At 40.3% G+C, this 27645-nt stretch overlaps 1 protein-coding gene and 1 pseudogene across 50 annotated transcripts in view; one reads left to right on the top strand and one right to left on the bottom strand.

The window, feature by feature from the left end:
- TRIP12 (thyroid hormone receptor interactor 12) overlaps nt 1-27645 on the top strand; it is a 152575-nt gene that overhangs the window by 77513 nt on the left and 47417 nt on the right. For all 50 annotated transcript variants that reach the window (XM_085000617.1, XM_021075098.2, XM_021075097.2 and 47 more), the window contains 5 exons: nt 5816-5921; nt 8663-8799; nt 13276-13359; nt 14546-14641; nt 26090-26238. In XM_085000617.1, coding sequence (XP_084856743.1) covers nt 5816-5921; nt 8663-8799; nt 13276-13359; nt 14546-14641; nt 26090-26238 — 572 coding nt within the window. The remainder of the gene's footprint in view (nt 1-5815; nt 5922-8662; nt 8800-13275; nt 13360-14545; nt 14642-26089; nt 26239-27645) is intronic.
- On the bottom strand, nt 24070-25710 carry LOC102166112 (small ubiquitin-related modifier 2 pseudogene; annotated as a pseudogene).

The following is a 27645-nucleotide window of genomic DNA, read 5'->3' as shown; positions in this document are numbered from 1 at the left end:
TTACATTAGTAAGGATCCAAAAGTAAAATGTCTAAGGCTCTTAATTTGTTGATTCTTTTAAAATGTTATATTTAAAAAGATCCAACTTTACAATTGGATATATAAGAGGTTTAATTATTTCACATTTCAGATGTCACACTTTGCAAAAAGACTTTTTTTTTTTTTTGTCTTTTTGTCTTTTCTAGGGCTGCTCCCGAGGCATATGGAGGTTCTCAGGCTAGGGGTCTAATTGGAGCTGTAGCCACTGGCCTATGCTAGAGCCATAGCAACGTGGGATCCGAGCCGCGTCTGTGACTTAACACCACAGCTCACAGCAACACCAGATCCTTAACCCAGTGAGCAAGGGCAGGGATCGAACCCGCAACCTCATGGTTCCTAGTCGGATTCATTAACCACTGAACCACAATGGGAACTCCCAAAAGGACTCTTTAACCAAAAAAAAAAAAAGGTGAAGTCCTAGACTTGTAAAACAACTTTTGGTTAGGAATGCTTTTCCTAAAAGAAGAGTTAAGATGTATTTGTATTGTAGAAGACAGATCAGTTAGGAGTTCTAAGAGAATACTGACTGCTAGTTTCACTTTTATCCAGTGGAATAAAGATTATAGGAATATGGTTGTAGGAAGAAGTGCATGTATTCTTATACCAGTATACATTTGATCCTGGAACGGTGAGGGGTTAGTCCATATGTGCCCTAAAGCTGGCTGTCCTTATCCAGTGTTCCTCTGCACCCTTGGGCCTCAACCAACCACAGACTGCGTAGTATTGTAGTTTTTAGTATTTATTGAAAAATATCCAAATATAAGTGGATTCTCCATTGTTCAAGGGTCAGCTATAATGAGTTGAAGAGCTTTGATGCAAGATTCATACCTGACTTCATTATAGAGTCTTTATGGATAAGAATGTATTAATCTGATAAGTGGTCTTCTTGGTGTTTCTCAAAGTGACATCATAAACATAAATGGTACAGTTTTGCTGCGTTACTGAGCCTGGGGGAGAGATGGATGTGTTTCCCTTGCACGTGTTTTCACTGGTTGTCCAGTAGTTGTAGGTGTACACTTAGCAAGTTTCCTTTTTTATTGAAATGCTCATTTGACCAGTCGAATGATAGGAAACATTTCAGGTCTATAGAAGTACTCTGTCCTATGGAGAGTTTTAAACTTTTATAAGTGAACCAGTAGAGCAAAATTTAACTCCTTGCCAGAGGTGTACTGAAGATGTAGAGCTCTGTTCTGCTTCAGAATAGCTTACAGTTGTGCTGTTGGTGGGGTTATGCACTTTTAAGCAGGTCAGTTAATATTTTTGTGTCTGAAAAATAAGAATTATGACAACTTTATATTTGAAAGTGCCTTTGAAAATCTCCATAGCCAGTCTAAAAATTGTGAAGATATTAAATCTTCAGTTTGTTGAATGGTCAGAAGAAGGTTAAGCTGTCCCCATTTTCTAGGAAGTGCTTTGTGTAGCAAACTTGTTGTATCTGTAATTTTCCTTTTTCCTAGAATATAGGACTTTTCTGTCTTCTAAACATGTTTGAGACTATTGGAAGAATTTATGTAGTTCTTCTGTAAGGAAGTTCGAAGGAACTTAACATTTTAAAGTTATTTATATAGTTCTTCCAAGGTTTGGTCTGATTTGTTTAGAAATGCGAAGTTAGTAATTACCAGTCTTCACCACATGTGAATTATCCTCCTATTTCAGTTTTGGGAGCAGAGATAAATGTATGTGTGTGTGCGTGTGTGTCTGTATATATATGTGTGTAAATGTGTGTGTATGTGTAAAGATATATGTAGTTTTCTCTCCCATCCTGGAATCAGATGACGTTGCAAATAGTGATACCTGTTCTCCACTAGAAACTATCACGTATATTAGATAAATAGAGGTATATATGTTAGTAAAGCCAGGGACAGCAAAATGTTTGGGATCTCTCTCTCTCTATCAGGCTAGTTGGAGCTATGTTAATTAGCCTAACAGCCATTTTACGTTATGGTATTACGACATCAGTTATAAATATTTTCTTTTCTGTTTCCTCTTGTTTTCACTTTTCTCTGCCCTGCTTCTCTGTAACCTAGGGCAGTAGTTTTAAAGTGTAACACCATTAATGGATCGAAAGATTGGGGCACATGCACATAGAGGAACACCACTTCGCAATAAAAAAGGATGGGTCAGTTTGTGGAATCACATGAGTTCATCTCCACAACAGTATATGATTCCATTTGTTGAAATTCCAAAGTGGGCACTAGCGACAGAAGAGAAGAGCAGTGATTGCCAGGGGCCTGAAGTGTGGGGGAGGGGGTTAACTTCAAGAGCCAAGAGGGAACTTTTTGGAGTGACGGAAATATGCTGTCTTGATTGTGGTGTTTGTTATATGGGTGAATACATTTGTCATACTCATTGAACCCCCTACACTTCAAATGAGTACATTTTATCATAGGGAAATTACATTTAAATGAAGTTATTTAAAAGAGAGTCAAACACCAAAATCCAAAAGAGGGCATGAGTAGTGAAAGTGTCGAAACATACTGTCACCACAAATGAGCAATAAATCAGTAGCCCACAATATGTTAAGTTGAATATTTTGAATGTCACTGAACAGATGTGAAAATTTGTGCCAGTGTCTATTACTGCAACATGGTATGTGTAAAGACACTTTAGTATTTTATGAATTATGTAATATTAGTGACAATACAAGAGTTTTAAAAAGTACTTTATCTTTTTTTTTTTTTTTTTTTGGAGTCTTTTTGGGACTGCACCCATGGTGGCATATGGAGGTTCCCAGTCTAGGGGTCGAATCAGAGCTGCAGCCTGCCAGCCTACACCACAGCCACAGCCAGATCTGAGCAGCATCTGCGACCTACACCACAGCTCATGGCAACACCGGGTCCTTAACCCATTGGGCAAGGCCAGGGATCGAACCCACATCTCCATGGAGACTAGACGGGTTCGTTAACCACCGAGCCATGACGGGAACTCCTAAAAAGTACTTTATAAGTGAAAGTACCATTTGTTTTTTGCATTTTTTTTTTTTAATTTAAATGGTCACACTTGGGACATATGGAAGTTTGAGCCAGGGATTGAATTTGAATCACAGTTGTGACCTACCCCATCGCTTTGGCAATGCCAGATCCTTTTAGCCCACTGCACTGGGCTGGGGATTGACCCCACACTTATGCAGTGACCCATGCTGCTGCACTTGGGTTCTTAACACGCTGTTCCATAGCAGGAGCTCCTTTTACAGTTTTAGTGTCATGTGCACTGATTTTTTTTTTTTTTTCCTTCTTCCATGTACTTTGTTTTTCTTTTTCTTTTTGGCCCCACCTGCGGCATATGGAAGTTCCTGGCCTGGGGTCAAATTGGAGTTGCCACTACAGGCCTATACCACAGCCACAGCCATACCAGATCCGCACGGAATCTGCCACCTACATCGCAGCTGGCAACACTGCTGAATCCTTAACCCCTGCGCAAGGCCAGGGATTGAACCTGCATCCTCGTGAGGACCATGTCTTAACCCACTGAGCCAGAAGGGGAACACCTGCATTGTATATTTTTTGGTCGATTCCAACTTAGTCATAAATTCAAATGGAAAGATCAGTGTAACTTAGTATTTTCTGAAATATTAAAAAAAATTAACTTTTTAAAAATTAAAAAATAATGGTACTATTAGCTGATTATATGAAGTTAGCTCCATGATCTGTTTACATGCCGTGTCTATCTTGCAGGTGACTGGGAGGTGTATCTACACGCAGAGATGAAACAGAATGTAGGATGTCAGAGCTTTGTGGTCACATCAAATAATTGTGATGATAGGCTGTGTAGAAAATCACCCTTAACACAGAAATATAAGAAACCCTTAGGCCAGTCTTCTTTCCTCACTTTGTTTCACTCTTTGATCTTTTTATGTCAGTCTGAAGAGTAGATAATCTCTCACAAAAGTTATTTTTTTTGTGGGGAAAAAGGCCCCAAAGCTCTGGTTTAGATTTCTAAATGGTACCACCTGTCTGAACACAGATTTTTGTCCTTACAGTTTCTGTTTTGTGTGTAAAATTTTCAGTAGCTTGCTTTTCACTTAGCAGCTTTCATTATGTTTGGTTTAAGTGCAATCCCAAGTTGAGTGAACTCAAATTTATTTTTTTTATTGAAGTAAAGTTGATGTACACTGTTGTGTTAAATTTTTGTTGTTTTTGAAATTTTATTGAAGTTGATTTACCCTGTTGTGTTCATTTCTGCTGTACAGCAGAGTAACTCAGTTATATATATTTTTCATATTATTTCCCATTATGCTTTATCACAGGATAGTGAATACAGTATAGACCCTGTGCTACGCAGTATTACCGTGTTTTCCATCCTATGCATAATAGTTTGCCCCTGCTCATCCCAGACTCCTACCCAGAGTCAATCCTCCCCCCTCATCCACTTTGACACCCACAAACTGAAAACAACTTTCGAATGAGGAGTTCAGAAGGTCTAGAAGATGTCCAGAATCCCTTTTATCTCCTCTTTTCCGGACCCTTTAGTGGTGTTTTTAACAAAATCAACAGTAAGGAATTTCTTATCTTTGCCAATTTTAGAGCCATAAAGTGGAAAAAAAAATTTGAGAGGAATCAAGTGATCTGGAGAATTGCTTTTGTACAATTGGTCTCTGGGAAAGTCAGCATCTGTTTAATGTGATGGCCAAGTTCTGATGAGAGGATGTGTATGCTCTGTTGACCTTGGCGACATTCACTGTTGGAACAGGTCTTTGTTTAGGTAGAGACACCAGCAGTATGTTGTCAAGTCGTGCAGTGTATAGGGTGGCAAGGATGTTTGAGAAGACGATGTTCTGAGGGCTTCCCCGTTGTTCATAAAATAGCAATAAACTTGACTTAGTTGCTCTACCTTTTTAGAATCTGCTATTCCTGTGAAGGTATAAGTTAGCTTCCACAGTAACATGTAACATGTGCATGATTGGCTTTCCCTACCCATACAGCATTCTGTAAAGTAGACATTCTGATAACCTTGGGTTCAAACGTATGTTTCTCAGGTGGGGTGGTGAAAGCAACACTTCCTTCTCTCATGGCCTTATTGATCAGCCCCATATAAACTAAGCGAACTGGGACAGTGCAGAGACACAGTGTTAAATGGAATACAGTAAAGTCCTGAAATGTGCAATGTCCCCCCCCCCCAAAAAAAAGGAACCCTCTTGGCCTTTAGTTAATGGAGAAGAGTAGAGGAGGAGTGGAGATGTGATAGGAAGTTTAAAGGGAGTGCTTTGAGAGAAGAGGGGCTGTCATTCATGTTGTAGGATAGCTTGAGTCAAGGTTGGGCCAGAGTGAGATTTCTCCAGAATAGGCATGCCAGGGACCACGGGAAATTTGCTCGTGTGAGCAGGCTCAGTGAAAGCAAACCGGGGCAGGAAACCCAGACATTGCTAGAGGGGCCACGGGAGGAGTCTGTGGACTTTGGACCAGGATGATGACCTGAAGAGTTTTGTCGTTTTTAATTTAAGATAACTGCCCTTTGAAAAATTTTACTTTTGGGAGTTCCCGTCGTGGCGCAGTGGTTAACAAATCCGACTAGGAACCATGAGGTTGCGGGTTCGATCCCTGACCTTGCTCAGTGAGTTAAGGATCCAGCATTGCTGTGAGCTGTGGTGTAAGTCACAGATGCGGCTCAGATCCCGCGTTGCTGTGGCTCCGGCATAGGTCGGTGGCTACGGCTCCGATTCCACCCCTAGCCTGGGAACCTCCATGTGCCGCGTGTATGACCCTGGAAAAGGCAAAAAGACAAATAAAAATAAAATAAATAAAAATTAAAATTTTACTTTTGCATTTCACACGTGTAGGTTTAAGAAAATCTACCAAGAAGCGCAGTGAATCTCCACCTGCTGAGCTCCCCAGTTTGAGGCGGAGCACACGCCAAAAGACCACGGGCTCCTGTGCTAGTGCCAGGTAATAATGGGGGCTTTGCCAATTTATGTTTAGTTCATTATCTGTGTTCACGTTCATCAGAACCCTTAATTTGAAGAGTTTTAAAAATTGTTCACTTGAATATTGAGTAAAGAAATGTGTTCTAGTATTACTGTTTTTGTGACTTCTTCCCCAGTATTTATTTACCTTATTTTTGGTACATTTTAATCATGCCTTTTTTTGGACAACACTTCTTCTCTTCTATCTTTTCCTCTGTTGCTACATTATCTGTGCAGAGTTTTTGCCAACAGTTGGACATTTGGTCGTTTTTAGAGTTCTGGTCTGCCAAAGAAATCTCTAATGAGCATCCTTATGCAGATTTGGGTTATTTTTAAAGGTAGCTAAATTTCCCAGTAGTGTGATTAATGGATCAAAAGGGATGCCTGTTGTAATGGCTGTAATATTGCCTAATTAGTTTCTAAAAATGTTGGCACCAGTTACTGAGTTTAATAGGTGAAAGGGAGAGATGTACTTAATTTTCATTTTGTGCTACAACACTCATCCTCAAGGAAAAATGTAGGTTTTGTGTTTCTTCACGCCTCTAACCCATTTCTCCTGGTTGCTATTTTGGAGCCCATTTTCCGAAACTCATCTACATATATATATCTTATATATGTATTTTATATATATATATAATACAGTGTATTATTTTACACGCTTCTATTAACTGATTCGGAATCTTAAGTTAAAATTGAAAATCTTTTTATTGGAATTTCATCTCAGGTTTTCAGGCTTGGTCAGTTGGTCTTGTGCTGCTAATTACATAGAGCCATGTGGGATGTCTCCCTCCTTTATAGTTTGCTCCTTCTATATGTAGTTTGTTCTCTCTACTAAATGTGCCGGCAGCTAGGGATGGGGTGAATGATTTTAGTTGGCCTTTTCCTGCTCTAACTTGGTCAGTAGAAAGATTTTGGTTCTTCTCGAAGGTAATCAGGTGTGGGTACAAGAGCCACGTGAGGAGATGTGATGCCTCTAAGTCATAAGAAAAGGACTCTTGCCCCTTTAATCTCTACTTTTCCACTTGTTTTCTAGTTCTGTCAGGATGGCTCAGTGGGTTAAGGATGAGGCGTTGTTATTGCCATGGTTTGGGCCACTGCTGTGGCGTGGGTTTGATCCTGCCCTCCCCCCCCCCAATACCTGGCATTAGTACATTTGTCTTTGAAGTTTGTTGGCAATATTTTTATGAGGACTTTTGAGAAAATTTCTTAGTTCTTCAGGGCTTTTGTCCTATTTGGGACCAAATTTTGAATCCAGTTTACCTAAGGTTTATAATCTGAGGTATAAACTGAATTCCCTGGCGTTGAGACTTATCTTAGGCTGTATGAGCAGTCCCATGACCCAGCGTCCTCTCTCTGCAGGCTTCTTCCTTGCCCTCAGCACCAGTCTTACTGCATGTGGAGTTAAGTTCCAGGCTGTACACGACCTGTCTATGTCTGGCGCCTGCCTGCAGCTCTCTTCATCTCAAGCTTTTCTGAATCCATTGAGGTTCCTCCCAAATGCAGTGCTAGCCTAGCCTGTCACACCTGTATCTTTGTCTCTCTTTAGACGCTAACTCACCTGGAGGGCAGCACGTGCTTATTAGCCTTGTGCTGAGTCACATGGTTGCTGCAAGTTAAATGTTAAATGACTTAGTTTGAATCCCACTAGTTTGGTAGTTTGGATTTGGAATGAGTTTTTTTTTTTCCTGTGAAGGAAAGATTGGCTAAGTGAACCCCTGTTTAGGGAGGATTTTTTAACTAATTGGAGTAATAAACTCTTCTAGAACTTGCTGTTAACTCATAGTCTTCATTTACATGTCACTTATGTCTGTTGCTGCTTCTTCTGTACTTGGCACTATCTGATTTTTACTGTAGTTTGACTTTAAAACATTTCTTCAGTAGTGGCTGTCCGTACTTCCTAAGGTAATTTGAGGAGCTGCTGTTTAAACAATATCAAGTTGTAATAATTTGGGGAAGTCTTGTCTCTACCTCATTTACTTCCTGATTTTACTATTAAAATAGAAAAAAATTCACTGATAAAATATAACTTGCTTCATGAGAAATGGCTAATAGTTCTTTTTCGCACATCTTACTCTTTGCCTCAATCTGAAGTGTCTTTCTAGCTCTCTGTATTTATTTATAAATATTGAATATTTAATGCTTTATTTTAAAAGAGGAGCTGTTGTCTATTAGGTTAGTAGGTTAGTAAGTCTTTGATGATTTAGGAAATCAGGAATTTAGGCGACGGGGATTTTTCCCCATTTTCTTCCCTTCCCGTGCCTTCCCCCCATTTTCAAGTATCAATCTGAAAGTCCATCTGCTCAGCCACTGTTCACGCAGGAATTGGAGATCTTTTTAAAATGAATTGTCTCTGCATAGGGAGGCACGTTACTATTTAGTGTGTAAAAGTCACTTCTTTGTAAAAAAAATTTTTTTTTATTGAAGTATAGTTGATTTGCAATGTTGTGTCAATTTCTGCTGTATAGCAAAGTTAAAAATCACTGCTATAGAAGGATGACAACAGCTCATAGCCACACAAAAGCTTGAATTGTGAATGTGATATAGCTTGGAAGAATTTTAAGTGTACAAAGTCTTGGTTGTTACCCATAGTGATTTTCTGCAGCAATTTTCATGTAAAAAGAAGAAACTAGCTTTGTGCTCCATGCATTGGAGCTTTGTGCTGGGTGGACATTGCTCCTGGTCACTGGCAGTGCTGCCCGCCTGTGATGGCATTTTCTGTTGTAGTCGGCGAGGCTCTGGCCTGGGCAAAAGAGGAGCAGCTGAAGCTCGTCGACAGGAGAAGATGGCAGACCCTGAAGGCAACCAGGAGACGGTGAATTCTTCAGCTGCACGGACAGACGAGACGCCCCAAGGAGCGGCAGGTAGACTGGCACTTCTTAGGCCTAAGACACGTTTATGTATCTCACGATTTATTTGGAGATCAGTTGCTCTGTAGGTAGACCAGATAATGAAACAGATCCTAAGGTGTCACCATAAGACTTTTGTCTCTTTCATTTGGCTTTCTAGATCTGTTTTTTTGACTAGTTATGTTCGTTTGTTGCTGTCATTTAAGTTTTTTCCAAATCCAAATTTGTGCTAATCACATTCGAGGGGATTTTCAGAAGTATCAAGTGTCTCTGTTTAATAAGTTCTTACACCTTGAGGAGATACAAAAGTTGCCTACTGATTGCTTGAAAAAATTTAAATCCATGATAAAAATGTAAGGATGTGACTTTAATTGCTTCATATATGTGTAACTTTTAATTTAAAATGTAATCTCTAAAAAAAATACTATTCAGTTTGATTCTAAGCAATTTTAGGAATACTGTTTATTCTTGGCATCTTAGCACAGTGAATATTAACCCCCCAACCCCTACCCAGCCCCACCCCTCAAGTACGTATCCACTGCAACACTGAAGGCTAATACTTCAGTGGTTGATTGTGGCCAATGGGATGTAGCTTGTCATAAACATTTCTCACTAATATTAAGAATAGATGCAAAAAAGTATATAATTCGTCATTGGGAACATATGGGCATGAGCCCCTTAAATAAGGATAATACTCCTAGGTTTAGGCGTAGGTATATGTATTCTTACTTTTGAACAAAGTTCTTCCAAGTACGGTTGTTTAATATTAGAATATGTGCCAGTTTTTTCTTTAATGCCTGTGGTTGATCATATGTCCTAGTCTTCCAGGAAAGATCTGGTTTGCCCACTGCTGCCCATGTGTTCCACCTTTTGTCTCAGCTTTCTGTCCAGCTTAACGTTTTTACTACTGATCGCTCCTGGTTTTATATGATAAATTTCATGATTAACGTAGAGTGTCTCTTCTGGTGGTGCCTTTTTCCTAGAATAGTTTTCTCGAAGGGTGCAGTGGTAGATTTTGGAAGAATAAAGTGCCTTGCCCTGCATGTGTAACTCATTGAGTTCTCACGCAGCCTGTACTTGCCAGTGTGTTAATGTTCATTCCAGGTGGAGCAATTCCCACATGGATGGCACTTTGTAAGGGAGCTGCTGAGTTTGTTGTTAAAGTAGCCTCATTATGGTAATTCTAATAGCGAACATTTATAGGGTGTGCACTCCATGGCAGACCCTCTATTAAGCATTTTACATATATTCTCATTTAATATTCAGAACAGCCGGCTGCGGTGTGAGCGCTGTTATCCTCATTATATAAATGAGAAAAAACTGAGATGCGTGAGGGTGAAGCTTGCCAGGGTTCCAAACTAGAACGCCTGACTCTCAAATACAGGTCTTAGAAAAGAAGTACACGTTTGCAACAGCTGAGTTGTTCTGCCTCCCTTCGGCAACTCGAGTTGGTTTAATACAAATGGGTCTAACTGGAGGCCAGAATGAAGGAGTGCTGTTAAGATTTTGCTCCCTGGTGTATTTACCTAAGGGTATAAAAGCTGCAAGGAATTAGCTTCGTGAGGCTCGCTGCCCTCCTAAAGGTTCTCCCGTATTGAAATCACAGTGTGATCTGCGTCTTCTCCAAGAGGATGTAAAAGATGCATGCGGCATGTTCGCTGCTGTTATTAGAGCAGCACTGAAGGTATTACATTGTCGAGGCTGGATCCCTCGTGGACACGACAGGGGTTCCTCTGCCAGCTCACTAAAGCAGTTCTGGGGAAAAGGGCAAATTACTTATTAGCTTTATATTCAGTTTCTATTCGCCTTATGTTCAGTGTAACGTGCGTTAGTTTCTCACTATGTAAAATTGGAATGTAGAGAAAAATAAAACCCTCCAAGATAATGTAGAGTGTAAATCAGTGGGTAACGGAGGGCATCTTTTGACAAGTATCCATTCGCAGACAGCTCTTACGCAGTTGTTATGAGACTCACTTCACTTGAAGCATTTATTTTGAAGTAGTTTTTGTACTAACTTAAAGAGATTAATCTCTTCAGTGTTATTTTTATATTCATTTTCTGCATTATTTATTTTTAAAGATCAATTCTTGCCGTGCTGTTTCAGTGAAATCGTTGACATAAGTGACATCGCGTATTTCTTTTTTCATGTGTAGAGGATAAGAAGCTGCGAGTTATTAAAGCAAGCTATAAAAGCCGTAGTTATTAGAGCAGTACTCCGTCTTTGGAATACTTACACACCCTGACTTCGCCAGTGTTGCTGACACGTAGGAAAGTTTGATGATAACGGTGTCCCTGCTGGGTCTCTCTGAAGTGTACTGTGACGTGGAGTGCAACTCCTCTAGCTCTCCAGGGAAGAAAGGTTAGCTCTTGAAGTTGAAGGTTATGTGTTCCCCACAGGGCCAAGAGCTGAGGGGGTTAGTTTTGGGTTACAGAACGGTGCATCCCTTTATACTGCTGACGGAGTCTTGCAGATACTAGAGATACCAGGATGGGGGACTCAAGTATTCTTCCTCACACGTGAAAATCGAAGTAAGGACAAATGTTCCAACACCGATATTTTGCATTGAGAATCTTAATTTCACAAGAAGTGAACATGGTCAGATTGTAAACAGAAAGCAGGCTTTTTGTTTGTTTCCTTTTAAGGGCCACAGCTGTGGCATATGGAAGTTCCCAGGCTGGGGGTCAAATGGGAGCTGTAGCTGCCGGCCTACACCCCAGTCACAGCAATGCAGGATCCAAGCCGAACCTGCGACCTGCACTATACAGCTCACAGCAATGCCGGATCCTTAACCCACTGAGTGAGGCCGGGGATCAAACCTGAGTCCTCTTGGATTCTAGTCTCGTTCGTTGCCGCTGAGCCATGATGGGAAGTCCCCTGTAGAATGGTTTAAAGGAAATCCCGTAGCCCCTCAGATACACATGGTCAGGAGTGAACATGGTCACGTTAAAGAAGTCCAGCCTTTACCTTAAGTGAACTTGGCCGGGCGGGGGGCGGAGGGGGGGGTTGTTTTTTAAATGTGTGGTTTACAGAGTGTGCCTTAAAACAAACACATGTATGTAATTTGTCAAAACTTTCTATTTTCTTTACACATTATTGGAAGAGTTTCAGAGCACGTTTAAGAGCCGCTTCACTAAGTTCAGTCATAGTTGGAACCCAGTGGCAGAATTGATCGACATGGTGACTAAAATGTGAAGCAGCAGCTATACTCGAGTTAAAAATTAGTACTGAAGAATATGTTTACGATCCTGATAGTGTGCAGTTCCCAAGAGGACAGCTTGTGAGGTCGGACTGCCTGGGTTCAAATCTCACAGCCACTGATAGTTGCCTGACTTTGGGCCAGCACACTCAAAACCTCCAAACCTCGGTTTCATCGTGTACCTGGTAAAGCTTATCATATCTCTTTGTGTGGTTGGGAGGAAACACATGCACGCATGCTCCATATGGGCAGCATTTAATAGATGCCACTTACAAGCAGCATTATAGAATACAGTGCTGGTGGCTAGTGCAACTCTTTGTTCAGAAAAGCTCTTTGAATTCACAGATATGATCCATGTGCCTCTTTCCATAATGACAAAAACATTCTTCCTAGCTTGCATTCTGTTATTATCCGTCAGGGCTCAGGACTGGACGTCTAGTGGGTGGTATGGTCATACAGAGATGCTTTGGGACTCAGCAGACACAGAGAGGAGGGGACAGTACAAGTGCTGGTTTTACAGGAATATATTTTCATCTCCTGGTCAGATTCGTGATAGAATCAACCTCTGTTTACTTGGACCGAATTATTGGTCAGGTTAGCATTTTGGGTCGTAGAATCGTTCTGAGCCTGAACTCTTTATTCTACACTCGTTTCGGCATGTTAGTTGCCCTGTCTCTTGTATTTCAGTGTTTTGCGCTCTTTGGTGAGTTGTAATGTGTTACCTTCAGTGTTTTGTCCTGGAAATAAGAGAGCATAATCTTTGCACACTTTTGAAATATAAGAAGACACAGTTAATGGTTGTGTCAAGACTGTGGCCCAGAAATAAAGCAGGCCCACATGAAATAAAGCAGCTCACATCCACATGGAGTATTTCCCCCAAATGTCAGTTTTGCTTTCTGTTATGTTTGTGACTAATTGCCCAACTATTAAATATCACAATGGTTTTAGTGGTGTTGTCTTTATGGACTTTTGGTAGAGGAGTTCAAATAAAACTTAATTCAGGAACAGTTTCAAAGATAGGAGGAAATTGTGAAAAGCGTGCACAAGCGAAATGCATCACGTGTATTTTGTGCTTGTTTAGTTGAGCTATCTTTTTTTTTTTTTTTTTTTTTTTTTTTAAATAAAAGCTCTGCGATGAAGTCTAGAAAGACAGCTGGGTGGGTTGTGGGCAGACGCATTTGTCTTTATTCACTGTTATCTGTAAAGTTGTGCTTTTTCTTTTTTAAGATTAACTGGACGTAATGAGTTTAAATGTTCCTCTCCTAACCCTTACCTTTCCCTCTCCTCTTTGAAGCTTCTAGTTCTGTTGCAGGGGCTGTGGGCATGACCACCTCTGGGGAGAGTGAATCAGATGATTCCGAGATGGGACGATTGCAAGGTAAAGATAGTTCTCAAATTGATAAGAAACCATTTTCATGGAATGCGTTACTACTGTTCTTTGTTGAAATTAATTTAGATAAGCTCCTTTGAACACAATCTAGCAGGGCCCACACTTCCAAAAAAAGCTTTCTGTTTTTGTGGAAGTTCCTGGGCCAGGGATTGAACCTGCACTGCTGCAGTAACCAGAGCCACAGCAGTGACGCCAGATCCTTAACCCTCTGAGCCACAAGGTAACTCCATAAAAAAGCTTTTTTTTGGGTGGTGATTGCATGATTTGAATTGGAAGATGATATCTCTGGTTCTTCATTTTTACTGTTTAAGTAGATAAAAGCCTTATACTGTATATTTTTGTATTTTAAAAGTTGTCTTCTTAGTGGTTGCATGTATAGCTAGTAATAAATTTAGGAAGATACTGAAAAAGGGGTAGCTTAATATATTGTTCTCTGGTACCTAGTAACAGTGCATCTAATAGGATGAGTTTTTGCTGTGTTCTTTTGTGTTTGATCAGCTATTCCAAATTGAATGTAGACTATATGCATAAATTCCAGGTATTATCATGTTGTAAGTGCTTTTTAAAAACCAGCTTTGTGTTAGGTATACATTCTTTACAAGTATATGGCGGTGTCTTCAGACAGTTGATTTGCATCATAGATCCCCAGTGGGAGGCTTAGAAGAAACATGTATAAATCAGTTTCAGATTGCTTTTACGCTCCTGGAGAAACTTAGGGCAATCATTTTTTTTTTTTACTAGAACCTTCATGAATAGTTTTCTCACATTCGGGATGGTAAAAATAATTTTTGTATGTTTTTAGATGCTCTCATGATGAATATCTGTTTGGGAAATAATGTCAGAATGATTATAGTGCAGGAGGGCTTTAACATATAATTTCTTCAAAATTAATATTTACTATGGATTTTTCTCAGGTTTTGCGTGGTCCCTACTGGCACTGATATTTATTATCTCCATGAAACCTTAAGATGCCTTGGTTGACCTGTACTAATTACAGTAGTAGTATATACAAGTGGTCTTGAAAAGTTTCATGTAGCTTCTCTTAAAGTTCAAAAGGGAAAGGAACATTGTTTAAATCAATTACGGTGAGATGAATCAGTTGTTTGAAAAGTTCAGGCAAGATCAATTGTATTGGTAACTCAACTGCTCCCCCCCGCCCTTCTTTTTTCCTTAGCTCTCTTAGAGGCCAGGGGTCTCCCTCCTCACCTGTTTGGTCCTCTTGGTCCTCGGATGTCACAGCTTTTCCACAGAACAATTGGAAGCGGAGCTAGTAAGTGAATACTTTTAAATTTGTCCTCCCCTCAAAACACTTAATAGTTGAGAACCGCTTTTATTGTCGACCTCTTCATATAAGAAAGTTTTCTTTTTTTGGAGGGGGCGCTCTTTTTAGGGCCACACCCATGGCATATGGAAATTCCCAGTCTGGGGGTCAAATTGGAGGTGTAGCCGCCGTCCTACAGCACAGCCACAGCAATGCCAGATCGAAGCCAGACCTACACCACAGCTCATAGCAACGCCAGGTCCTTAACCCACTGAGCGAGGCCAGGGATCGAACCCATATCCTCATAGATCCTCATAGATACTAGTCAGATTTGTTTCCGCTGAGCCACGACAAGAACTCCCACATTCTTGCTTTAAATACAGCAACTCTTCAATATTTTCTTCTGTCTGTTAATTTTTGATTACTTAATTGGAATCATTAGACTACCGTCTGCAGTTCACAGCAAAATTGACTTTTCACTTTGGTTTTTGTGAACTATAGAATAAAGAATCTCAGAGGATTACACTGATTGTCATAGCATCTGATTGCATGATTTGCATAGATTTGTGTCTTGAGTTTTTTTATGGTATAATGATAAGATATGACCCATTAGGCAGCCAACTATAAAATGAACCTGAGGGGAAAGATTCTTCAGTAGAATTACCAGTAACTAGACTCATTTAACCAAATCTTATCATATATGGTAGACACAAGAGTGACTCTTTAAGTCTCAGTTTGTAACTGAGAATAACTTTTGCAGAATCACAAACTCAGTTAAATTTTGTCTGATGTAGAATATTTTCTTTAGCTTCCTTAAACAAAATTTACATTTAAGCATTTTTAATAACTTCATCCACAGTGTTTCCACTGCATCAGTAGGCTATTTGCAGACTTCAGTCTTGATTAGCTTTGCGAATGTTACAACTCTTTAAAATAATGAAGTGTGTGTACATGTGCTCATATGTGTATGCTTGTACTTCAAGATTTTAAGAACTTATTTTTGTTTTTGTTTTCTTTTGCTTTGCTCCCCTGATGTGATAGTCAGCTCTTAAATAACAGACCCTCCTGCTAAGTTCTTGAGACCCCTTGAATATGGATTTTTATTCAGTGTCATTTATTACCTGAGATTGATCAGAGTCATGAATCGGGGGATGAGCAGAGTTGTTTCCCATGTGGAGCTCCCCTGTTGTCCACCCTGTCAATGGACCAGACAGTTATTGTAAAGGAGACCCCACGCAGTGTCAGTGCAGTGAAGGCAAACAAAGCAGAGCAAGGAAGGAGGTTGCTGGTGTGGTCAGAGGCTGGTTAGAGAAACCTTCTCTGAGGCCTGGTGGTTTTGTGCAGAACAAAATGGAGTTAGGAAGCCAGCCATGCACAGATCAGAGGGAAAGAGGAAGTGCCAGGCCAAAGGTGGAAATGAATTTGTCCTCTCATTAAACAGCAGGAGGGGCCTGAGGCAAGTGGAGGGAAAGTAGTAGAAGGTGAAATCTGAGCAGTGTAGGCACTTGGCAGGTCATGTCAGACCTTGGTGGGCCAGCAGCAAGTGTGGGGTTTAACCTAAGGTTAATCAGAGCTCAGAAAACAAGATTTTAGAAATGGGGAAATGACGAGATCTTTATTATGAAAATGATCAAACCTACGTGGAAGCTGGGAGTATTCGTAGTATGATAACCTCCATGAAGCCGTCAGCAGTGGTCAGTCCACAGTGACTTTTTGTAACCTCAGTTCTTCTCCCAAGATTGTTTTTAACTGACTCCTTCTGCATATGTTTGGATTTGTAACTATGAAAATAAGGACATAAACATTTTTAGACAGTATTGCAATTATATTAAGAAAATCTTTCCTGAGTATCTGTTCAGAGTTCACCCGTTCCGGTCCTTTCATAAATCCGTTTAAAATCTTTCTTTGAATCAGGATCAAAATATGATCTGTACGTTGCCATCAGTCAGAGTGTGTGTGTGTGTGTTTAAGAGAAATTTTATTTCATTTATTTTGTCACTTCATTTGTTTTTGGGAAGAAGCCTGGAAGGAAAAATTGTTGCAGGGCTACTGCCTAAGAGTATGTGCTTTAAACATCGGAAATCCATAGTAGGGCTTAATGATTGCACATGAACTTAATAGAAACTGCGTACTAGAAGCAGAGAAGAAGGTCATACACCATCCTGCCCACAACCCACTTTCAGCAGTGCCTGCTTCTTGGCCACTCGTAATCTTTATACTCAACAGCATCCCTCTTGTATTAGTTTCAGATGAATCCCAGACATTAAATAATTTTGGCTGTAAACATTTCATCATGTAGTCTAAGGTAATGCCCCCTAAAACACGCATACACACATGAATCCAGATTCTTTTTTTTTTTTTTTTTTTTGCTCTTTAGGGCCTCACATGCAGCATATGGAGGGTCCCAGGCTAGGGGTCAAATTGGAGCTGCAGCTGCCGGCCAACACCACAGCCACAGCAGCAGTGCAGGATCAGATCCGTGTCTGCACACTACAGTGCAGCTCAGGTACCGCCAGATCCTGAATCCACTGAGTGAGGCTAGGGATTGAACCCACATCCTCACAGAGACATCAGGTCCCTAACCCACCGAGCCACAAGGGGAACTCCCAGATTACTGTTATTATATCTGAAAAACCAGTAGTTACTTACTATTTTAAAAATTTTTTTTTATTTTTTTCTATTTACTTATTAGTCTTTTTAGGGCCGAACCTGCAGCATATGGAGGGTCCTAGGCTAGGGGTCTAATTGGAGCTGTAGCTTCAGCCTACACCACAGCCACAGCAACGCCAGATCGGAGCCACGTCTGCGACCTATACCAACAGCTCACGGCAACAAGGGATCCCTGACTCATTGAGTGAGGCCAGGGATTGAACACTGTATCCTCATGGGTGCTATTGAATTCGTTTCCATTGCACCACAACGGGAACTCCCAGTAGTTCAATCAATGTCAAATTCCCATTGTCTCAAATGTCATGAGTAAATTGCTTACAACTGGTAGTTGCATCTAGAGGCTTTTTCAGATTCTAGTTTGCTTATTTTCTTCCTCTGGTGAGGAAGGATTCTGCAGAAGCGGTTGTGTTTCTAACATTAGGGAGCACACAAAGTTGAAGCAAGATCACAGGGACTGCAAATGAAAGCATTCTGTGTCTAGTGATCAGTCTTTATTTATTAGAAGTAAAAGAAGTAATTTACTTGAAATATGTAAAGAACGTCTCTCTCTTTGGTTGCCCAGAGAGAATAATTGATAAAGGAAAAATATTTCCTACCCTTTATTTACCAATTTTTAAAACAGTTGTTTTTTGCATCCCTTCCAAGTGCTGTAGCTTTTATTTTAAATAAATCCTCGTCAGTTGGGTAAAGATGTGTTTTAGACATTTCATTGATGATTAAATTTTCCAGTCATCATCTGATCTTTTAGGACTGGCTTCTGAAGTGATCTCAGCTTTTGGTACCATCTTTGTTTTCTGATGTGTCAAACCCAACACTCCCCACCCCTAACCTGAAATCAGGCATTGCCTCAGTCCTGGTTTCCTTTATATGAAATGGTATTTAGAGCCCATCGTCGGAGCGGTAGACATATTTGCTATTTGCTTTATCATTGTTGTTAGGTTCTATTAAAGGCAAATCTAGGAGATAATTGTATTTAATCTCTTAAGATAAAAATCATGAGTTCATACTGCCAAGGCAAATTCAGGGCTACAGGGATTATATCTTGTATCTTTCTCCTATGCCAAAAGTTTCAGTTCCCATTGGTAAGAGCATAGTCATCTATTTGCTTTATCCTACAGTACAAAATTCTCACTTAACACCAAAAGTAGTAATATTGGGAACTTTTTGTTTTGTTTTGTTCTTAATTTTACGGATGCATTTGCAGCATCCTGGGCCAAGGGATGAATCTGAGCCACAGCTCTGACCTACACCGCGGCAGTGCAGCTCCTTTAACCCGCTGTGCCGGACCAGGGGTTGGACCCGCACCTCTGCAGCCAGATTCTTAACCCACTGTGCCACAGCAGGAGCTCGAATATTGAAGAAGTTTTTGTTTTGTAACAGCTCTTTTTTGTCATTGTTGTTCCTGGGATATAACTCACTTGGTGGTCAATTTTTTTTTTTTTCCTTTTCTCGGCCACACCTGCGGCCTGAGGAAGCTCCCCAGGCCAGGGGTTAAGTCAGAGCTGCAGCTGTCAGCCTACACCACAGCCACAGCAATGCCAGGTCTGAGCTGCATCTGTGACCTACGCCACAGCTCATGGCAATGCCGGATCCTTAACCCACTGAGCGAGGCCAGGGATCAAACCCATATCCTCATGGATACTAGGAACTCCTGTGGTCAGATTTTTATATTTTAGAGTCATTTGAAATAATTCTTTGTATTCATGCTGCCAAGTTGGTCTGGCCCATTTTGCTTTTAATTTTTAGGGATCGATTTTAAAATGTAATTTTTATGACGTGATATTTATATAATTCCTGAAATCAAATCTATAATGTGTATATAAAGTCTTCCCTTCTCTTGGTAGCTCTTTAGCTTGTTTCCTCCTCCCACACAAATAACCTTTGTTAATTTTATGGTCTGTCCTTTTGTTATTTACTTAAGAAAACAAAAACAAATCCATGTTACCTACTTGACACACACCGGCTCTCTTAAAAGCAGTCAACCTTACATACTTTGCTTGCCTCTAACAGTCTGCTTTTTGGTGTTCATCATTCATAGCTGCTGCACACGCGAGCGCGCACACACACACACACACACACACACACACAGTGCACGCGCGCGGCGCACACACCTAGGGAGAAAGGGCGAGGAGACTCCGCATTCCTTCTGTAGAGCTGCCCTACTGCTGTGTTGTGTGATGTGGAGTTTATTTAGCCAGTTCCCTGCTGGACATTCAGGTTATTTCCAGTCTTATTTGTGTTGCAGTGAAATACATTTTCCTATTTTTCCCATGGTATTTTTAGGATAGATGTCTACCAGGGTGATTGCTGTGTGAAGGGTAAATTCATACAACATTTTGGCAGGTGTTGTAAATCAGCCTCTTTTAGAGCTGTACCATCCTGAATTTCCACCAGCCACAACAGTATGGTGTCATTTGTTTTCCTTCTGCTAACTTTTAGTTATAGATCCTTGTATACTTTTTGTGTGTATTTACTCTAGAGATTATAATGCATATCCTTGACTTATTTATAGCCTACCGTACTGTAATACCTGAGCACATTCCAAGCAGTGCAAGCACCTTGGAGCAGTTGAACTCTTGCCATCCCTTCTGCTGTTTTGTCTTACTTAACGTATGTGTTAGAAAGTGACGCGGCAGCTGTTGTCGAACATCCGAGCGTTAGGTTTTCCCACATGGGTACCCTTTCAGTGCTCTGAGTTCCTTCCTGCAAGTCCTTTCTTCTCTCAGAATGGTTTCCCTGCAGCCTGAAGACTTTCTTTCCATATAGTGCATGACTTCTAGTAATGATTTCTTTCTGCTTTTGTTTGAGAAATCCTTCATTTATTTGCCTTCATGTTATGGAAGATCTTGGGCCAGGGTTCCAACCTGCACCTCTGCAGTGACTTAAGCTGCTGCAGTCAGGGGCTTAACCCACTGTTGCAGAGCGGGAACTTCTGTCTTAATTTTTTAAATATATTTTCCCCAGGTATAAAATCCTGTATTAGCACTTCGTAATGCCTCTTGTGGTTTCCATAGTTCCTGTTTTTTTTGTTTGTTTGTTTTTGTCTTTTTATCTTTTTGTCTTTTCTGGGGCCACACCCACAGCATATGGAGGTTCCTAGGCTAGGGGTCTAATCGGAGCTACAGCTGCCGGCCTACACCACAGCAACAGCAACACCACAGCAACAGCAACGCAGGATCTGAGCCACGTCTGCAACCTACACCACAGCTCATAGCAACATTGGATCCTTAACCCACTGAACGTGGCCAGGGACCACACCCGCAACCTCATGGATCCTAGTCGAATTCATTAACCACTGAGCCTCGACGGGAACTCCCATAGTTTCTGTTAAGTTTCTGTTTTTTCCCCTGGCACCTCTTAAGATTTGCTTTTTCAAATTGTTTATTTTTAATAGTTTGAATATATTAGGTCTATATGACTTTGTTTTTCACTTTTAATTGCTCAAGTTTTACAGACCCATTGAAGCTATGAGTTGCTGTCTTTCATCGTTTTGGAAAATTGTTGGCCATTATCTCTTCATACATATATCATTTCTCTCATCTCATTGTCTGTTGAGATGTTCTCCTTCCGTTCCTTCTGGGAGTATCGAGAGCATACGTGTTGAGACTTGGAACCATGTCCCTCTAGATCTGTTCTGGTTTTCGTTTTTCCCTGAATTTTTTCTTAATGCCTTTTGAGAACTTGCTGTTGACCATTTTTCCTGCTGTCTTCCTCAGTCTTTGGTTAAACCCACCCATGAATTTTAAATTTCAGATAGTATGTTTTCCAATTCTAGACAGCTCTTTGATTTTTCCAAATAAATTCTAGTACTCTGTTAAAAATAAATACTTTATAGTCTGATCCATTGTGTCCACCTTTGCTTACTTTTTCAATTTCTTAGTCACAGAGTCAGAATTCTCAAGTGGCGTAGGTCTGCGTCTGTTGTCCTTTTGATCATTAGTCACATAGTCCTCTGCTTCCTCAGGTCTGATAATTGATTATATGAACTGAGGAGACCCCAAGTAAATGTTTTCCACCAGGGAGGGTTTCCTCTTGTTCTGTGTTCAATGCAAAAGGTCAGAAACTGATCACTTTGCTCTAGTCAGAGCCTTAACTTGTGTTGACCGAGTTATAGCTGTTATGATTCCTCTTATCTCTGGCTCATCCCAGTTTGGCTGTTATGACCCTCCCAGGGGCTTTTGATTAAGAACCTTGCAGGTCTCCGTCCTCTTAGACTTTCCATTCATTATGCAGTTTCGAAACGTGGCCGATGTCTGTATGGTTGTGTATGTTTGATGCTGGCCTCCTCCCTTTGTGGGCACTTTGCCTTCAGGGCACCACGAGAATTCAGGTGGTTTTTTCTGTCTAACCAAAACTTCTGACTCAACACCTAGCCCTCTTCACATCTCCAGAATTCAGCAAATGTCCTGTCCGGTCAATTCACTTGAATACCTTAGCCTTGAGTGACCTCCTGAAGTGCTGTAGAATCTCATTCCCTCTGGATCAGTAGCTGGCAAATTACTGCCCAACAGCCCAGTCCGTCTCCTGCTTGTTTTGACATAATCTATGAAATAAAAATGATTTTTACATTTTTAAATGGCTGAAAATTTTTAAAATAATGTTTTGTGACACAGAAATTAGATGACATTCAAATTTAGTGTCTGTAAATAAAGTTTGATTGGCACACATCCATGGCCAATCTATTTTTTTAATTTTTAAGTATTTTTTTTAAGGCCGCACCTGTGGCATATGCAAGTTCCCAGGCTTGAGGTTAAATCGGGGCTGCCGTTGCGGCCTGCACCACAGCCACAGCAATAGCATATCTGAGCCGCATCTGTGATATATGCCACAGGTTGCAGCAGTGCCAGATCTTTAACCTGAGCCAGAACGAGAACTCCCATCATGCTTAGTCTTTGCATTGCCTGGGCCTGCCTTCATGCCACAGTTCTGGAGTCGCGTAGTTGCAACAGTGACCCTGTGGCCTGAAAGCCCAAAATATTTACTGTCTGGTTCTTTATAGGAAGTGTTTGCCTACCAACTCGTGATCTGTGATAGCAGTTTTCAAAGTGTGATCTCTGGACTCCTCCGTTGTTCCGGAGACCCTTGCGCTGAATTCATAAGGTCAAAATAATTACTAAGATTTTTCTTTTTGGTCTAATATTTCAAAAGCTGTGGTGGATGTAAAAACGACCGATACCTTCATAAGCATAAAGGCAGTGGCATCGAGCTGTACTGGCCGGCATTGTGTTCTTCAGTGTCACATGCTCCCAAGTTAAAAAGTCCCTTTTTATATGTAAGAATGCCCTGGGTAGACGCAGTTACGGATGTTGTTGTCTTTATTAATAAGTACATATTTTAAAGGTAATCTTTGTGCAAAGTAGGACCCACTTTTTTTCACACACATCTCAGATAACATTGTATCACAGACTGAGAGTTAAAGCAGAGGTGGGTGTACAGCTGTTTTTTTTTAATTCAACTTGATATTGAAATAATTTGCAACAAAAATAAAATGAAGCTACTTGCTACTATTTTGTTATGGCAAAATACGATCTTTTTCACCAAATGTTTATATTAATATGGAATGAATCAATGAAATATTTGAAAATATGTTAGTTCTAGACACATTTTATAAGTAACAATAGATATAAACCACATAGACAAAAGTGCTTTTCGGTGTGGGGGGAGGTTCTTAGTAATTTTTAAGACTATAAAATTATCCTTCAAACCAAATTGACTCATCTCTGAGGTAGTTTCTCCTCATGTATCAGAGGAAAATTATGGCTTTGGCTGTTTGTTGTCATTTTCAGTTTGGCATAAAGTCTTTTAGGAACATTTTGAAAGTTCAGTGATATTAATGACGATTTTGATCGTGCTAAAGTGATCCATGTGCCAGCCTCAGGGTTTATAAGACATCCAGTGGCATTCGTCAGTTTTTCCTTTTTTTTTTTCCTTTTCATTTTAAACAAGAAGTTTATTTAAACAACAGGACTTGAAGGGAAAACTATCTAGGATTCATTTCTTTTAGAGTAATTTATCCCTACTTAAAGACAGTTTGCCCTACATGTAATAGCTACGTACAAAAAAATTATAAAATTTCTTTGGTTTTACAATGATAAATGAAAAACATTAAAATCCTCCACTTGGGAGTTCCCGTCGTGGCGCAGTGGTTAACGAATCCGACTAGGAACCATGAGGTTGCGGGTTCGGTCCCTGCCCTTGTTCAGTGGGTTAATGATCTGGCGTTGCCGTGAGCTGTGGTGTAGGTTGCAGACGCGGCTCGGATCCCGCGTTGCTGTGGCTCTGGCGTAGGCCGGTGGCTACAGCTCCGATTCAACCCCTAGCCTGGGAACCTCCATATGCCGCGGGAGCGGCCCAAGAGATAGCAACAACAACAACAACAAAAAGACAAAAGACAAAAAAAAAAAAAAAAAAAAAAAAAAATCCTCCACTTGAACAAGATATGCAAGGATTTTTATATTGTTTCTTTTTTCTTTTTTTTTTTTTTTTAAAGCAGCGAGAGCAAAATAACCTACTGGAATGTAACGAAATGAATGAGCATGCCACTAATGGAGAAAGGGGGTATTTTCACAGAACCAGTATTTTTCCGTATCCCATCTCCATTTGATGTCAATCAAAACAGTTGGCCATTTAAACAAATGCAGTAAGCCCGCGCACACACACCAGTTACTTTATGTGCAGTAAAGGAATGGGGAAGGGGAAAACGAAAGAATAGAGAAAACTGTATACTATAGGCATCAGGATGGGGTAGAACCGGATGGCGGTTTTCTAACTGAGAATGTCTTCTTGGTCTGGAGGAACAGATTTCTGGAGTAAAGCAGAAGGTTCCCTTTTTAGTAGACACCTCCTGTCTGCTGCTGGAACACATCAATTTCATCTTCATCCTCCAGTTCCCGCTGTACAGGCGTGTCTGTTTCATTGACTGACTGGCTGCCCGTCGAATCAGAATCTGAGGTGCCTCATTGACAAACCCTGTCATTCACAATAGGCTTTCCTCCGTTCACTAAGTGGTGGATGCCTCTTTGTCTGAAACTGCACCACAGAACCGTCCTGCCCCACCTCCTTCAAATTATGATTGTTGTTCTCCTTCCTGACTCCTTCCTTGGGCTTTTCGGCCGTGGCAGCACAGGAGTCTCCTCCGTTGGAGTCTCCTTGGCGGCCACTTTACAAAAGAGGTACCAGGTCCACCCCAAACGAGCACACAGGCAGCACCAGGAGCCGCAGAAGAAGCAGTTTTTCCTTTTTTGATGGTTGTATTATTAGGGTGCACTTTATATGGACTGTTTCATTACTTAAAATCAAGCCTGGAAGCAGCTGAGGATTGTTTTTTCAGAGTTACTTTCACCTCATTTTGTTTTTTTTTCCACACTATTTCAACACGAAAATGATAAGCCTGCCCTAACTGGAACTGATATTATTTAGTTTCAGAAATTTTAAGATGTATCTCTTAATCAACAAGAGCCTACTCTGCAGCACCGAGGACTCTATTCAGTGTCCTATGACAACTGTGGTGGGAAAGGATATATTTTAAAAAAGGTAGCATATATATGTATAACTGAATCACTTTTCTGGACAAAGCAGAAGTTAACACAACACTGTACATCAACAATACTTCAATTACAAAAATAAAGGACTTGAAAAAATTTGTAAAAAGATGGTATCATGCCCTTTGAACTTGACCTTCTTCTTGCAGTATATTTTTAGGTGGAGCCTTTAAGGCCGTCTGTACATAAGTAAAGGGAGTTCATTAGTCACATCCTTAAATAATAGAGAACACAGACCTTGTGAGGATTACAGTGTCACTTTGAAAAAAAAATCCTCCAAGAAGATCATTGAAGCTTAATTGGTGGCGGGTGGGGAACCTTTTGTGTTCATATGAATTCCACATTCACTGAACAGTTTTCAAATAAGTATCATTTCTAAGGATTTCAGTACTTAATCGAAAAAACCCGGTATGCAAAGCATAACCTGAAGAGATAGAAGACAAGAAAGGGCTTGCAAGTAACATCAGGTGTAAATTCATAAGCATTACTGGAGTTAATCATGGTTACAAGAAGGAATGTCTCCACAAAAATTTGAAACATAATTGTGGAGTTGTTCATTTTATTGACAACTTAGTAATAAACAACTGTAGTACTTGGGTCTTGGCATTTTTCAAATTTTGGGGTGATGGAATGGAGCCTTAGAAGTAGGAGAACTCTGAAGTGCTGTGATGGCAGCATCTGCGTGTGAAATTAGAGGAAGTGAAAAGGCCAGTCTTTTTGGCTGTTTTTATATTCTTTCCAGTCTCTTTTGTTAGATGTGTTGTTCTGTTTGTCTTTATTTCCATGCCCTTTCACTGTCACGTGGATTCCATTTATTCTGCCAAAAGTATTTAGACATATGTGACATTTCCTTTGACACCTGGGCATCGTTGTTTACCAATTTTTATTATTGCAGAAGGCTTTTTTCTTACCAGATATCCATATTTTTAAAGGTAGCAGTTCATAGCGATCCTACAGGTATTATGTTTTGTTTCAGCTGTTAAAAGTCAATCAACTCATGTCATTTAAAAAGAAAAAATTAAAAGACCAAAATATATAAATAACTGTTACATCGCTTTAAGGCAGAGTAAATCCAACTAATTTAATTCAGTCTCGAATTATCAGCAGCCTGTCTTAACCCTGGTATAGACCCAGCCTTTAATTGGGATCCAAAGAAGATAAGCAGCCACTACCATGTAAAGTCTCCCTTAAACCTGCTAATGATTTTCTCAAATGTTTAAAAATGGTTGTTTTTCTCCTTGTGAAGGTTCTAAGGCCCAGCAACTTCTGCAGGGACTTCAAGCAAGTGATGAAAGTCAGCAACTTCAGGCAGTTATTGAAATGTGTCAGTTATTGGTCATGGGAAACGAGGAGACACTGGGAGGGTTTCCTGTCAAGAGTGTCGTTCCGGCTTTGGTAAGATAGCATTTTTCCCTCCGTTTTATCTCAGTCGTCCTCTTAATGCTGCCTGTGTTTTTTCCAAAAGCACGATTATCTTCATTATGAATTTTAAAATATGGTAGAACTAAGAAATAGTAGAATGTGTCAGTGCTTTTGTTTCATGCATGACTTTTAATGATGAATTGGTAAAAATTTCTAAAGCATTTCTTTTCTTTTTTTTTTGGTTGCTTTTTAGGGCAGCACCCATGGCATACAGAGGTTCCCAGGCTAGGGGTCCAGCTGCAGCTGTAGCTGCTGGCCTACACCACAGCCATAGCAGTGCAGGATCGGAGCTGCGTCTGCAGCCTCCACCACAGCTCATGGCAATGCTGGATCCTTAACTCACTGAGCGAGGCCAAGAAACCTGCATCAGATTTGTTTCTACTGAGCCATGGCAGGAACTTCTCTAAACCATTTCTTGATGAATATTTGTGCTGTTTTTGATACTTAAATGACTGTATGGTTTTAAATTTTAAGTTGTTAGCTCCCTCAATACTTTGACTTACTATGCCGAAATTTACATCCTGTTTTCTTTTAAACTGGCAATTCACAGGGCAATAACAGGCAGCTCACTTGTGGGTTGTCTCTGTGGGCCTAAAGGTTTCATGTTGGATAGGTGTGTGCATGGCTGAGCAGTCAAGCCATAACAGCACATGGATCCTCCAGCAAAGAAAAAAAAAGGTTTTATGTTAAGCAAAAACAAAAGAAACAGTACTGAACAACAGGAAAACAATGTTAAAAATGTTTTCCTGATTTTTCAACACAGTTGTAGGTTGATATTTAGAATTTAACATCTTTACAGCTCAAGCTTTTTATTTATTTTATTTATTTATTTATTTTGTCTTTTTGCCTTTTTCTAAGGCCGCTCCTGCGGCATATGGAGGTTCCCAGGCTAGGGTCCATTCGGAGCTGTTGCCACCAGCCTAAGCCAGAGCCACAGCAACGCAGGATCCAAGCCGCGTCTGCGACCTACACCATAGCTTCCGACAACGCCAGATCCTTAACCCTTGGAGCAAGGCCAGGGATTGAACCTGCAACATCATGGTTCCTAATCAGATTCGTTAACCACTGAGCCATGACAGGAACTCCTCCTCTAAAAGTTCTAAAAGCGCAAGCTTTTTATTGTGAAAACAACAGGAAGAAAAATGCCTTTACCAAATGTAGGCCCTTAAGTATAACACATCTTGTAAGTAGTGGCTTGGTCGTTTTCTCAGTGCAGGATTTAAAGAGATGGGCTGTAACTTAAATTTAAGTCTGAATGAAATACTAACAAAAGACTAATGTAAACACCATGAATACATTCATAACATATTTTACCTTGGAGGTTAAAATAATTATTATTTAGGTCTTTGTTTACACATCTGGTAAAAATGACAAAAATGA

The sequence above is a fragment of the Sus scrofa genome, chromosome 15 (genome assembly GCF_054392235.1).
Source record: "Sus scrofa isolate SSC_HxYL_T2T_F1_AM1 chromosome 15, Sscrofa_HxYL_maternal_Yorkshire_Landrace_v2.0, whole genome shotgun sequence".
Taxonomy (NCBI): Eukaryota; Metazoa; Chordata; class Mammalia; order Artiodactyla; family Suidae; genus Sus; species Sus scrofa.
This window is presented reverse-complemented; position numbering and strand designations above follow the sequence as displayed.